This window comes from Elephas maximus, chromosome 12 (assembly GCF_024166365.1).
Source record: "Elephas maximus indicus isolate mEleMax1 chromosome 12, mEleMax1 primary haplotype, whole genome shotgun sequence".
In the NCBI taxonomy this organism is placed as follows: domain Eukaryota; kingdom Metazoa; phylum Chordata; class Mammalia; order Proboscidea; family Elephantidae; genus Elephas; species Elephas maximus.
In genome coordinates this window covers 102454937-102468519 of record NC_064830.1, presented here as the reverse complement: position 1 = coordinate 102468519, position 13583 = coordinate 102454937, and the positions used below count along the sequence as shown (strand labels likewise).

Genomic DNA, 13583 nt, shown 5'->3' with positions numbered 1-13583 from the left:
TTATCTGCTGCACTGTTAGTGGAGAATAAGCTTAAGCAAAGTATGATCAACTCCTCAGCTACCTGCAAACCACGCTTAAGCCATATGCTGCTGCCACCCTTCCCTTATTTGCTGTTTAAATGAAAGCCGCAGAGATGCCAGTCTAGGCAGCTTCATGGCTCAGCCTCTGCACGCAGCATCTAGTGATACCATGGCCCTTAGCGGGCTCGCGGGGAGAAGCAGTGAAGGGGGTTCCCTTCGTGCCCATTCAGCACTCCAGAGGTGCTGGCCACAGTCAGATGGGACTTGCCGGGGCCTTCTCCCGCACCTGCCATTCCTGGGTCATCTGGAGCTAGGAATGAGCTTGGGTCCCACGTTCAGGGCCCTGGGCTTGTGGTGTTCTCAGAACAAAACAGCATACACAGCTCTCCAGTCAACAGCTGAGGTGAGTGGCAAGATGTGAACAAGACAAATGCCACTTGGTTGCTCTACCAGTCCTAATCCTTTTATTTTCCTGGAATTTGGCTTTTAATGAGTGGGCATAGAAATGTCCTGGTTATAACAATGAAGAAGGGTCACCGTGAGGTTTCACTTGAGTTGTTTGCTCTTGTGTGCACTGCCTCCACCCTTAGATCCTTTTAAAATTTTTCATGTCAACTCTGTCACTTCTACCTGCCATAGTGCATCTAATAGTGTGCTGGTCAGTGTCACAGGTATGTACAAGATGCATGACACATGGCAGCAACTTGTTTTTATTTATAGCAGTGATGATGTATGAGATAAGAGTTGCTTAGAAGCGGGTTGTCTCCTTTACTGTACCCTACACCCATATTTGGGCTGTGGTGGCTGTCAGCAGTTCTTACATAGCTATGTACACAGTTATGTGTTCAGGGGAGATCCCCACCTGAAATTCTGTATGATAAACTCTTGCTAGCTCCTTCTGTGTGAGCGGCAGTGCTCGCAGTGTCCCCGACCACAGTTTTTGGAGTGACTTTGATGCTTTTCTTCTTCTCAAGTCACCAGTGCCAACTAAAGGAGCCAAGCCAGCCGCTGCCGCTGCCCAGCGAGGGCTCTGTGGAGGACGAGGAGCTGCCCGCCCAGAGATACGAGAGGGATCTAGTCCAGAAACTCAAAGTCCTCAGACACGAACTTTCACTGCAGCAACCCCAAGCTGGCCACTGCCGCATTGAAGTATCCCGGGAAGAAATATTTGAGGTATAGACTTGAGTGCAACTCACAGTGAGGCAAAGACTCTTCATTCCTGTTAATACACAAACAGGCGATGCGGCCAAAGGAACCACTTCCTGAGTAACCGCTTTGTTTTAAAGGAGGCGGCTTTGCCTGTACTGCCCTATAAGCCAAGTCTGCATTTCAGGGAGCTCTCCTTTCCGTGTGGTACTTCAGGGATTCATTTCGTTACTAAGCCAAATGCTGGAGTCTGTCAGGACCACAGCCTGTTCGGAGAGAGGGAGCTGTATTGTCTCCTGTGGTGAACCTGCAGATTTGTGCCATCCAGTTGATTCTGACTCACGGTGATCCCACGTGTTACAGGGTAGAATTGAACTCCATAGGGTTTTGTTGGCTGTAATCTTTATGGAAGCAGATCGCCAGGCCCTTCTTCCACCACTGAATGGGTTAGAACCACCAACCTTTCGGTTAGCGGTTGAGCATAAACCATTCGCGCCACCCTGGGACCTACTAAACGATGTTGTAAATCCCACAGTCTGCACATTTTCCTCAGAATCTGTCATTTCCTGTGCTGTCACCCTGCATGGAAGTTCATCTAATGGCACTTCCTTCTCAGAGACGCTTAGTGGCCACCCAGTGCCTTCTCTGGAAATAGGGAGAGCAGATGGTTCCTGGGAAGGTGTGAACCCTTGATTAAGCAGGCACACCGCTCTCTAGGGAGAAGGTGATCCTAGGGTAAAATCCTAATGGTGTTTGGGTCACATCCAGCCTTCCTTTGTGGAGACATTGGCAGAAATTATGAAGTGAGACCAAGTAAGAAGTGAACGCAGATTCTCACTACATTCCGACAGCTGAGGGAAGCCCTGGAGGGTGAGAACCACCTCAGCAGGGAACTGGGTGCCTTCCCCCAGTGACAGGCGTCAAAGAAATGCACCAGAGCCATTGTACTGTGTGCGGGCGTCAGGTACAGTGCCCCATTTGGCCACTGAGCCATCTTTAATGGTTGCCAGGGACAGGAAAAGAGTGCACTTACTGACATTTTGCTGCTAGATAATTTCCACTCAGCATCCCCTTTCCCTGTGGGGGTGGTAGGGCTTGAGTTACATTACACTTAAAAGTACGAGAAGCTTCTTAAGTGCCTTATCATTGAAGCCATCTACAGACATTTGGGTAATAGTTCCACTTAAAATGCTGAATGGGGGAAATGTTAGGCTGACCACATGTTTTCTCCACTTCAGGCTAAGCTACTTTATGTCTTACTTAAAGCTCTTTTTGCTTTTCTACTTAACGGGAATCTTGTGTGGGTGTTCACCTCACATGTACCAACAGGCTCAGAATCCTTTTCATATTCAGACTTGGTGATGACATTTTCATTTTGGTTACAATATATAAATGGTTTATAAGGCACACTGAAGTTAATTTATGTAGAGAAAATCAACTCTGGTGAGGTCGTTGTCCTTAAGCCCTTAGTGACTGCACTGAAGACAGATGTTTTCCTTTGGGTAGTATTACCCAGCATGGTTTGTTGTCTTGTGTTTCCGAGGGAGAAATTGTGGAAGAAAAGATGGTGGAAGCAGCAACGTACTAGATGCCAAGTCAACATTCTGAATAGGAACCAGATAAAACTCAGAGTCCAGTGAAAGCCTATTTTTAATTGGACTCCATTATCGGTAACCTGTAATCTTTTACAAGTTGGAGAATAAGAAAAGTTCTCTCTGAAACTGTAATCTTTATATGTAGGAGTCTTATCGCCAGATAATGAAGATGCGGCCAAAGGACTTGAAGAAACGACTGATGGTGAAATTCCGAGGGGAAGAAGGTTTGGACTACGGGGGAGTGGCAAGGTGAGATACTGATTTATTCACTCTTTCTGCTGCGTGGATTTCAGCAAAGCTGTGGAAGGATACTGTCCCGGAAAAGATGTTTCCCCTTCCTTCTTAAGTGCCTTGTCACCGAGAGGAGCTGGGTGGCGCTGGTGCGCCCGTCTGGCGCCGTCAGAACTTCAGGTCCACCTCCAGGAGCTTCCTTGGTGTTCCTAAGGGTGTGCATGTGCCAGCGTCTGCTAAAACCTGTCAGGACGTACGTGATCTTCACCATTAATTTGCTTCTTGAAAAGCTAGGATTCAGCCCTGAAGCTTCCTGCCTTCTGAAACACGGAGAGGGCTTGCTACTGCCGTTAACGTGGGCCTTGCTTTCCCATCAGAAGTCTTCCAGGGAGAGAGGTAGAAATGGCATTTGTGTCAAAGGAATTTTAAAAAATTCAGTTTTGAAATTTTGGTCAAGGTAACCCATGCATGTTATTAAAAAAAAAAAAAAAAAACAGGGCCCATATGTAAAAGCTGCTACTTCCTGTCCTACCTCTTTTCACCCTCCAGACAATTTTTTACTCTTTTAGCGTTTCTTCCGCTGGGTATCCCTATATCGCTAAATTGATCGAGTTCAGATACTGCATACTGATTTCGTAGCTTACAGTCCTAGAGACAGTAATGGTGGTGGTGAGGGCTGAATTTAATAGTCTCACCTCCCAATTTAGTAACATTAATATTTTTGATTCTTCCCTTGTTTGTCTTTGTAACTTTGGGTAACGGGTCTCATATTTTTCTTTTATTGCCCACCTATTTGTCCTCCCCACTCTCTTACTTCTGGGAGATTTCTTCAACTTGCCCTCTAATGCTTCTACTTTTGTTTTTTAAACCACTGTAACACAGTAATTCATTTAATTCCATTGCAATACAGTATAAAATGAAAGAATAAACTAATGTGTCTATAGCACAGTTGAATTAAAGGAGAATACCCTTTCGTGTGCCCTTGTAAGAACTGCATTTTTTCATTAATCATTAAATATTAAGATGCTACTGCGTACTAAGTACTAGGATACAGTAGTGAGCTAAACAACGTGTTCTCTGCCCCCTTACCCCGTCTGTCCCCCAGACAGAGGAGCTCTCAGTCTGGTGAGGTTCAGGCAGTAATCATAGACTTACTCAAGGAAATGTAAAGCAGTAACTCTGACAGGTGCTACAAAGGCGAGGTCAGTGATCTGTGAGGCCGTGAAATAGTGGCCCTATCTGAGGAAGCTGGGATAGGAGAGCCTCACACCTTTGCAATTTAGAAAACACCAGCAAACTCTTAGCCCTACAGTGGTTATCCCAAGCAAACATACATTCCAATAAGCATATAGAGGTTTCATTCAGTTTCAGGTTGGAGTTGGGATTTCTTCAGCAGCCGGAAGAACAGAATTAAACAGAAAAATTTCCAGATATGCCCTTTGGCTCTAGGACAGAATCATTTAACTTCTTCCCCATCACCGCCGTCACTCCATCTCACCGCCTTCCCTCACTTGTCCTTGAGCCCGGCTGGGATAAAGGGTGTGCAGCCTCATTTCCTAACCGTGAGCCCACCCTCGTACCACCTATTCATGGGAAATGGGAGGCATTCTGCTCAAGATTGCCCCAAGTTTCTTCCTTAATTGATTCGAGAAGCCATCTTTCTTTTGGCAAGCAAGATGTCACTTCTGTTTTTCTTTGACACACTCATGCCATTACCTGAGAAGAGGTTTGGGCTGTCTGGCCCCCTTTCAGGTGGGAATCTTCTTACTCGGTTGTTTGCATTTGTCCCAACAATTCAAGTTGAACTATTTCCATGTTCTCTTCTCTGCTTTTTCTTTCATAGGCTCAAAATGCCTCAAGAGTTGAGTATCTCAGCCTGTCCCGGTTTACATTATTCTTTTGCACAGTTGGCAGGCACGTGCACATGAACAGCTTGGTGTGGTTTGATAGGAGCTATAGTCCTGGATTTTCCATAGTTAGCATGCCTTCGACCTGGAGATGAGTCTTTGTGAATCTTCCTCGATTAACATGATGTTGTGGTGGGATAAGCTTTGAATCTTAGTCTGCCACTTCCAGTTTGACCTTGATTCTTATTTCACCCTCCGAGTCTTCCTGATCCACAAAGGGGGGTTACATCTACCTCAGAGAACTGTAGAGATTTCAGCTGCATATAAGTATTCCGTGTGTGTATATGTATTAATGATCCAGTCCAGGAGAAGCAGTCTGTGCTAATTTTCTGGGTTTGGCCCTGAAGCCATTCCTTCTCTCGCTTTCGCTGTGGAGTTATTAGCTCTTCCTCGCTACTTCCGGAACACACCTAAGATGCCTCTTTACCTCGGCCATGGCAACTGTCAGAATCTTTGCCTGTCATTTAATCACTTCCCATCTAGACTATTGCAGGTCCTTGGCTTCTTAAAAAATGATTTCTCACGAATCCAAACTCAAAAGCTTGGAGGTGAATCAGAGTGCTGTAGTTGAGCAGTTTTGCCTTTCTAGAAAAGAGGCTCTGTAAGACTTGGCGCCTCGTCCCTTCTCGCAGTTCTTCCGTTTTTTTGCCTTTGATACATAATGCTGTTTTGGTCTGATCATTTTTTGTATATTTTCAGTTTCCCTGGACAAATGTTCATGTTTGCATTTGTGCTTAGTTTCCATATTCTGTCTCAGTTTCATTCACTTGAAAGAGTAAGAAATTTCCAGATAAAATTTTGGGCCGCTATCTTACTGAGATTTATCCATTTGAAAAGATTTTTGAGTAGAAGACCGAGAGGCTATTTGTGGGTCTGCCATACATGTTTTTATAAGACCCCCCCATACCTGCATAACCTGCCCAAAGCAGCTCAGTCCTATGCCTTCTATTTAGAAGGGCTTTTTGTTTTTAATTTTGGTTTTTTAAAATAGTTTTTATAATGAAATAGTTCAAATATAAAGAAATTCAGAAAATAACTCACGCTTATGTACACCACCCAGATTTTTAAGCTCTTAGAATGTTTTTAAGTTTTAAACTAGTTTTTAATTTTAAAAGTGATAAATGTTCAGGGTAGAAAATAAGAATTCAGCAGACAGAAAATCATGTCAGAATTGGGCAAGAGTCACTTTTAAACTCCCTCCCCTGCCTCCCTAGGCTGTGACATGTTTTCTTCTTATTTAAAACCTTAATAATACATTTACTGTAGAAAATTTAACTAGAAAGAAGCAAAAAAAAAAAAAAAAACTGAAAATGACCCAGAATTCTAATTCCCAAGTTGACTACTGTTAACAGTGTAGTGTGAATCCATCTACTGTCTTTCGGTTTTATGTGTTCTTCTATGTTTTATGTACGTATATATGTACACACACACGTAAAATAGAAGTGGGTCATACTGGTGTTTGTTACATTTTTGTCGATTAATACCACATCATCACCTGGGATTTTGATCTTTGCAAAGTATCAGAGAAAACCTTAGCTGAGAGGGGCAAGAAAGCTAGTGAGTAAACCGAACAGTGTCCTTCTAAGATGTTACCACTTCTAGTCCACCGCCATCCTCTCTCAGCCTCAGTTTTGTGGCTGGGGTCTGGGTCATTCTTAGGGAATAGCAATGACTGGGTATTCATGAGTTGCCTCTGGGTGTTCTTCTAAATACTGTGATTTTAGCTGATAAAATCGGTGGCTGTTGTATGTCTGAGGCAAGAAGATCCATTTCCGATGGTTCCGGAAGCGAGCTCTCACTTTATTGGGCACAGCTGCATGTTCTGGACAAACCATGCTCTCCGAGCCAGTGTCCTCCCATACCGCTCCCTTCAGGCTACTACTGGCGCCCTTCTAGGCCATAATGGACCAATCCCCTTTCTTGAGAAAGGGATAAAGTTGTTAAGATTTAAAACTAGAAATTGTAGCACATATAAAATGCTTTTGTTGTGGTTGATCCTAGGGAGTGGCTTTATTTATTATGCCATGAAATGTTGAATCCATATTACGGACTCTTCCAGTATTCTACCGACAACATTTACATGTTGCAAATCAATCCAGATTCCTCAATCAACCCTGTAAGTACTGAAGCATGAAGAGGCTGGGAATTTAGTGGGGGATGTTTTAACTGGCTTTTCAGTTGCAGTCTCAGTTCTTGGTTTCTTCAGTGTAGATATGTGCAGAGACTGTGGTGTGTGAAGTGAGTGTTAGCCGTCCTGGGTGTTCTTCAGTGATTGGGATCATTGGTATGTTGTCTTCAATGAGAACGAGGGTGAAATTGAGCTCTGTGTGTACTCGAAGGGCTTTACTGCCCTTGAGAGATCTCTAGGACGATTACCGTATTTGCTGAGAAGTCAAGGAGGAGCTCTAGTTGAGCATTCAGATATGAAAGAACCTTTTACCAACATGGAGACTAAGTTTTGACTAAATCTCTGAGATGATTATAATTCAAATTTACAAGTAGAAATGTGAGGTTGGCTCCCTAGTCAAAAATAGAACAGCTCTGGTTTTAAAATGATTTGTGACTTCTTCATACTTATTTTCTTTCTTGTGGGGTTGGAGGAGGGATGACGGAGGGAGGCCGGAGTTGCCCCTTGCTCTTCATTTTCCTTTGAGTGCAGTGGGCACCACGCTGTGCACGAGCGACCTGTGCCGTCCACGGGGCCAGTGCTCAGAAGGGCCTGTGCTCAGGTTAACACATGGCCATCACCGTGCTGAGACGTTCAGTGTTTCTGAACGAGGGGTCCTGTGTTTTCATTTGCACTGGGCCCCGCAAATTATATAGTGATTCTGAAGAGAACGTATTTAGACAAAGAGCACACAAAGTGTTGTTCAGCTGATTTGTACAAAAGGCATGCTCCACGTTCTGACGACTGAAGCAGTCTGCTTCCGTCTGATCGTGGGTGACTGGTCGTGTCTGGATGCCTGTGGGACGGTTCTCCCAAGAAGCCTGGGGAAAGCTCAAGATGCCCGCCGTGGCCGGGTATTTCCTAATGATTCGTACTGTCTGGTGCCCCCTACAGGACCATTTGTCTTATTTCCACTTTGTGGGTCGGATCATGGGTCTAGCTGTGTTCCACGGACACTATATCAACGGGGGCTTCACGGTTCCCTTCTACAAGCAGCTCCTGGGGAAGGCCATCCAGCTCTCGGATTTGGAGTCGGTGGACCCAGAGCTCCATAAGAGCTTAGTGTGGATTCTGTAAGTATGGAAGTGAAAAGTCATAGTTATCTGCCTGAGTGTAAGCGGAATACATTTGGGGTGTCTGTGCACATGTGTATATATTTTAGGGATGGGTGTGAATTGAGGAAGAAAAATAATGAAAAGCAGTGTATTACAACAAAACCAAAACAGCAGATTTAACGAAAAAATACTTACTTGATGTATATCCCTCACGAGGCCAATTTCTCTTGATGGACTCTTTTCTTTTGCTGTTTTCTCACACAATTAAGGTAAGATCACAGATGTCAGTAGGGTGTGTGTGTTAGACATTCCCAGGTATCTCCAGGTAATCTGGAGAGGAGTCAAGAAAGTAACAAGACAAAATGAACACTTAGTCACCGTTGTTTTAGAATTACCCTGCACCCCTCTCTTAAGAGTCACAGGCACAGTGACATGGTGGACATCACAGGAGAAGGACCTGCTCTGGCAGAACGTAGGAGAAGCTGACGAGCAGACAGGGCCGGGCTCTGGCCACCTCCTGCCTGACATGTGCCCATGGGTGTTGGGCAGCACAGCCTCTGTCCTATAGAAAGTCTTCCTCTATGTTTCAAACAATATGGCAGACTAAGAAACCATTTGTTAACTTACAAGTCTTTTGTTTGAACTGATGCATTTGAAAAGGCTGCCTTAAAAAAGGGACCTAATACTAAAAGTGACCTGTTTGCCTAGTGGCTTTTCCCAGGGTGATTTCCCTCTGACAGGGTTCCCTCCTTCTTTCCACTCAGACGTGGTCACACAGCGGCGAGGTTGCTTTGTCTGATAAATCCCAGTGCTAGGGCTACCGTCCCCTCCGTCTAGGATGAGAAAGCCACTGTCTTCCGGTGCTCCCCCCGCCCCCCACACCCTCTGTGTCCACCAAGGCTCTGCCTGCCCTTGCGCTCTGGATCTGGCAGTCAGTGAACGCTCTCTCGCTTCCTGCTGGACTGTCCCGTGCAGCATTCCGCTGGTTGCACGTCGTGCCAAAGCTCTAATGTCCACTTGTATCCTGCCTTGGACAGGGAGAACGACATCACCCCTGTGCTGGACCACACCTTCTGTGTGGAGCACAGCGCCTTTGGGCGGATTCTTCAGCATGAACTGAAACCAAATGGCAGGAACGTCCCTGTCACAGAGGAGAACAAGAAAGAATATGTCCGGTAATGTCAAGGGGGACATTGGAGATGTGGGTGGCTGCCTGGGACCGCCTTGGGCACAACAGGTTCATGTTTAAATGGTTGTAGCTCCTTCGCTCCAGGCGCTGCTGTCTTGGGCAATGCTGGCCTGTCCCCGACGGCATTTGTGCCCAGAATCCCACTAGCAGGCTCCCTTGAGGAGCCCTGATGTAACCACGGTGACATGTTGAAGGGATGAGTAATGACCCTAGAGGCCCAGTCGGGGGAGACTCTGATATGGTCACCTGGTATGAACGTGGAAAGCAGGAGCCCACGTGGAGGGAGGCTTCCTTGTGATCGGTTCCAAGGACGTCTCCTCTGTGGCCTGCTTGTCCACCTCTTCCTGAAGCAGATCAGTACAAGTGACTTAGGGCCTCTCTGTGCACAAGCTGTCAGCTCCAGGGGCATTTTTCACCCATCCTGTGCTGTTTTCAAATGGACTTTTACGTTTTGCCACCTGTTGTGACTGGTTAAGTCCTGCTCCTTATTTATATTAAGAATCAGAAGGTATGGTGGCATATGCTGATTAACTTGATAGTTAGGCCGGCAGCGCTGCTAGTCGGTGGGGTTTTGATCAGTTTGGCGGGTGGGGGGTGCTTACCTTCAGCCTGCAAGATAGGGATTTCAGAACCTCAAGTGGGGAATATTGTGTTTTGCCTGAACCACTTAGTATTCCTTTTAACTTGTGGCTTTTTCTCTCAGGTTGTATGTAAATTGGAGGTTTATGAGAGGAATTGAAGCCCAGTTCTTAGCTCTCCAGAAGGGGTTCAACGAACTCATCCCTCAGCACTTACTGAAGCCTTTTGACCAGAAGGAACTAGAGGTGTGTGTGGGACGTGCCAGGTCGGGCATGGAAGGGGTCAGCTGCAGCCGGAGGCCTTGGGGACACAGCCAGGGCGAGAGTGAGGAGGGGGCCTGAGGGGGTCTGTGCCCCTTTCTTACCAGCGAGGTGGGTGTCCACCTCGGTGGCAGTGACTCCGGATCATTCTTCAGAAGTTGTTCAGGACACTTACCCTGTTTTTCAGGATGTCTAGCAGTGAAGACTCTATAACCCGTCCTGGTAATCACCTCAGATCTAGAGAACGGTCTCCCGTCTAACCACATCCTCCGCTGCGTCAGCTCTGTTGATAACTCTGGCTATTATTAGAATAGGAACAACATGTTGCTGTCCTCTCATCAGACTTCATGTTCTTGAAAATAATGATTCATTCATCCCTGAGCCATCTCTGCTTGAGGCCAAACAGCTCGACCCTTCACATTTCCCTCTCAGTCCTTCTGCCACCGGGGAGAGAGCGGGCGCCTCCTGGGCCGAGCGGTTGCTCTGGCGTGGACTTTCTGAGCCAGCTGCGGAAAGCGTCTCCGTGTTCCGGACCTCGCGGAACCCTGGCTGCAGCCCTTCTTTCTGTTCAGGCTCTGACACCCACAGATCATCAATCCCTGCATGTCCTGGAGTCCCTGTGGGGTCTCATCTCCCTCCTCCCCAGTAAGGGGCAAAAGACAGACACAGGGTTTTGTTGTCCGATGACGTCACAGGGTGCCTGCCCGACCACTGTCCTCATGGGCTGTGCCCGGCCTGGGACTGGGGAAGGCTGAGTGGCCAGCGTCTTTCCTCCTGTCCCTGCTTCACTTGGACACGGCTGCTGCTTTGCTTTGGAGACCACGTTTTTCTCTATTTTTCTTATAACCTAGGATTTTTATTTTGTATTTATTAAAACCCATTTAGACCTATTTAGGCATGGATCTTCTTATATCATACTTGTACATGCAGAAGAAGGAAGATAAAAGCAGAAATTGAGTTGACTGTGGTGATCCTAAAACTTCTGTACAGTTAGGGCCCTATCCCTCTGAATCATTTTCTGAGTCATTCATCAATGTCTGCGTTTTCCTACAGAATTTTAATGAACACAAGACTAAATTCTTGTTCTTAACTCCCCATTGCCCCACCCCTGGCAGCCACTAAAAAAGTCTCTATGGATTTGTCTATTCTAGATATTTTATAAAAGTGGAATCACACAGTATTTGTCCTTTTGTGTCGGACGTATTTCACTTTGCATAATGTTTTCAAAATGCTTCATGTGGGGGCGTGCATCAGAACTCATTTCTCCTCTCAGCGGAGTAACACTGCACCGTCGGTGTAGACCACATTTGATTTATCCGTTGTCTATCAGTGGCCACTTGGGTTGTTTCCACCTTTGGCTATTACGAATAGCACTACGTTGAACATTGGTGTACGTGTTTCAGTTTGAGAAGTTGTTTTCAATTCTTTTGGGTCCATGCCTATGATTGGAACTGCTGGGTCACGTGGTGATTAATTCTGGCTTGAACCTTTTGAGGACCTGCCAGTGTTTTCCAGAGTGACTGCACCATTTGGCTTTCCCGCTAGCAGTGGATGAGGACTCTGATTTTTCTGCATCCTCATCGCCACTTGTTACGTTTTCATAGCAGCCATCTTCGTGGGCATGAAGTGGTATCTCACTATGTTTGTGATTCGCATTGCCCTCATGGCTAACGATGTCCACCATCTTCTCGTGCTTATCGGCCATTTGTATATCTTCTTTGGAAAAATGCCTATTTCAGTTCTTTGCCCATTTTTAATTGGGTTGTTAGTGTCATAACTGTTGAATTTTAAGAGTTCTTTCCGTATTCTGGATATTAAACCCTTATCTGATATACGGTTTCCAAGTATTTTCTCCTGTTCTTTTGGTTGTCTTTTTACTTTCTTGATAATGTCTCTTGATGAATAGAAGTTTTTAATTTTGATGAAGTCCAGTTTATTTTTTTTCTTTTGGTGCTGGGTTTTGGTGTCATAGCTAAGAATCTATTGCCTAAAAGAAGATCCTGAGGCATTACCCCTGTGTTTTCTTCTAAGATTTGTATGGTTTTAGCTCTTAAGTTTAGGTCATTAATCCATTTTGAATTAATTTTTGTATACGGTGTGAGGTACGGATCCAACTTCAATCTTTTGCTTGTGGAAATCCAGTTGCCCCGGCACCATTTGTTGAAGAGACTGTTCTTTCCCCTACTGAATCAATCTGTCACCCTTCGTGAAAATCAGTTAGCCAAATATGCATGGGTTTATTTCTGTATTCTCAATTCCATTCCACTGGTCTGTATGTCTGTCCTTATACCAGTACCATACTGTTAGGATTATTGAACAGTAGCTTTGTAATATGTTTTGAAATTGGTAAGCGTGAATCCTCCTACTTAGTTTTTTTTTTTCAAGATTGTTTTGACTATCCAGAGCCCCTTGAAATTCCTTATGAATTTCAGGATCAGTTTTTTAGTTTCTGCAAAAAAGTCCATTGGAATTTTAATAGGAATTATAACCTCTAAATGCGGCTTTAGGTAGAATTGCATCTTAACCATATTAAGTCTCCCAGTTTGTGAACATAAGCTGCCTTTCCATTGATTTAACCAAAACCAAACCTGTTGCTGTCAAGTTGATCCTGGGTCATGGTGACCTAAAAGTCATGGTTGACAGTGCCACAGGGTTTTCAAGGCTATAAATCCGTATGGAAGCAGACTGCCACATCTTTTTCCTGCAGAGAGGCTGGCTGGGGGGTTTGAACCACCATTCTTTCGGTTAGCCGAGCGCTTAACTGCTGTGTCACCAGGGCTACTGTTCCATTGATTTAGACATCCTTGAATTTCCTCTGGCGGTGTTTTATAATTTTCAGCATAAAGGTCTTTCACCTCATGGTTACACTTATTCCTAGGTATTTTATCATTTTAGATGCTATTATAAAAGGCATATTTTCTTAATTTCCTTTTCAGACTGTTGCTGTGTATAGAAACACAACTGATTTCTGTGTGTGGATCTTGGACCCTGAAAATTTGCCGAATTTGTTTTTTAGTTCTAGTACTTTTCTTGTGGGTTTGTTGGGATTTTTCTATACAATAGTATCATATCATCTGCAAATAGAGATAGTTTTACTTCTCTTCCAATTTGGATGCTTTTTATTTCTTTTTCTTGTCTAAGTACACTGGCTAGGACTTCTAGTACAATGTAGAATCACAGTGGTGAAAGCAGACAACCTTGTCTTGGGTTGGGGAAAGCTTTCAGTCTTGAATTCACCATTGAGTATGATGTTCACTGGGGTTTTTTTAATAAATGCCCTTTATCATTTTGAGGAATTTCCCTTCCATTTATAGTTTGCTAAGTGGGAAGCCAAGTTTTTAACTCCTTTTCTAGAGTGGAGGTAGAGTTTATTGGGAACCTTTGAGGCACATCATGGTGTTAGCATACACTAACTAAAAGAAATGATTTGCCT

The 13583-nt window shown here is 44.8% G+C and overlaps 1 protein-coding gene across 2 annotated transcripts in view; it reads left to right on the top strand.

Annotated features, from left to right (window-relative positions):
- SMURF1 (SMAD specific E3 ubiquitin protein ligase 1) overlaps nucleotides 1–13583 on the top strand; it is a 125601-nt gene that overhangs the window by 104863 nt on the left and 7155 nt on the right. For both annotated transcript variants that reach the window (XM_049905155.1, XM_049905154.1), the window contains exons 10-15: nucleotides 996–1194; nucleotides 2908–3011; nucleotides 6902–7016; nucleotides 7962–8140; nucleotides 9160–9297; nucleotides 10015–10135. In XM_049905155.1, the coding sequence (XP_049761112.1) occupies nucleotides 996–1194; nucleotides 2908–3011; nucleotides 6902–7016; nucleotides 7962–8140; nucleotides 9160–9297; nucleotides 10015–10135 (856 nt within the window). The remainder of the gene's footprint in view (nucleotides 1–995; nucleotides 1195–2907; nucleotides 3012–6901; nucleotides 7017–7961; nucleotides 8141–9159; nucleotides 9298–10014; nucleotides 10136–13583) is intronic.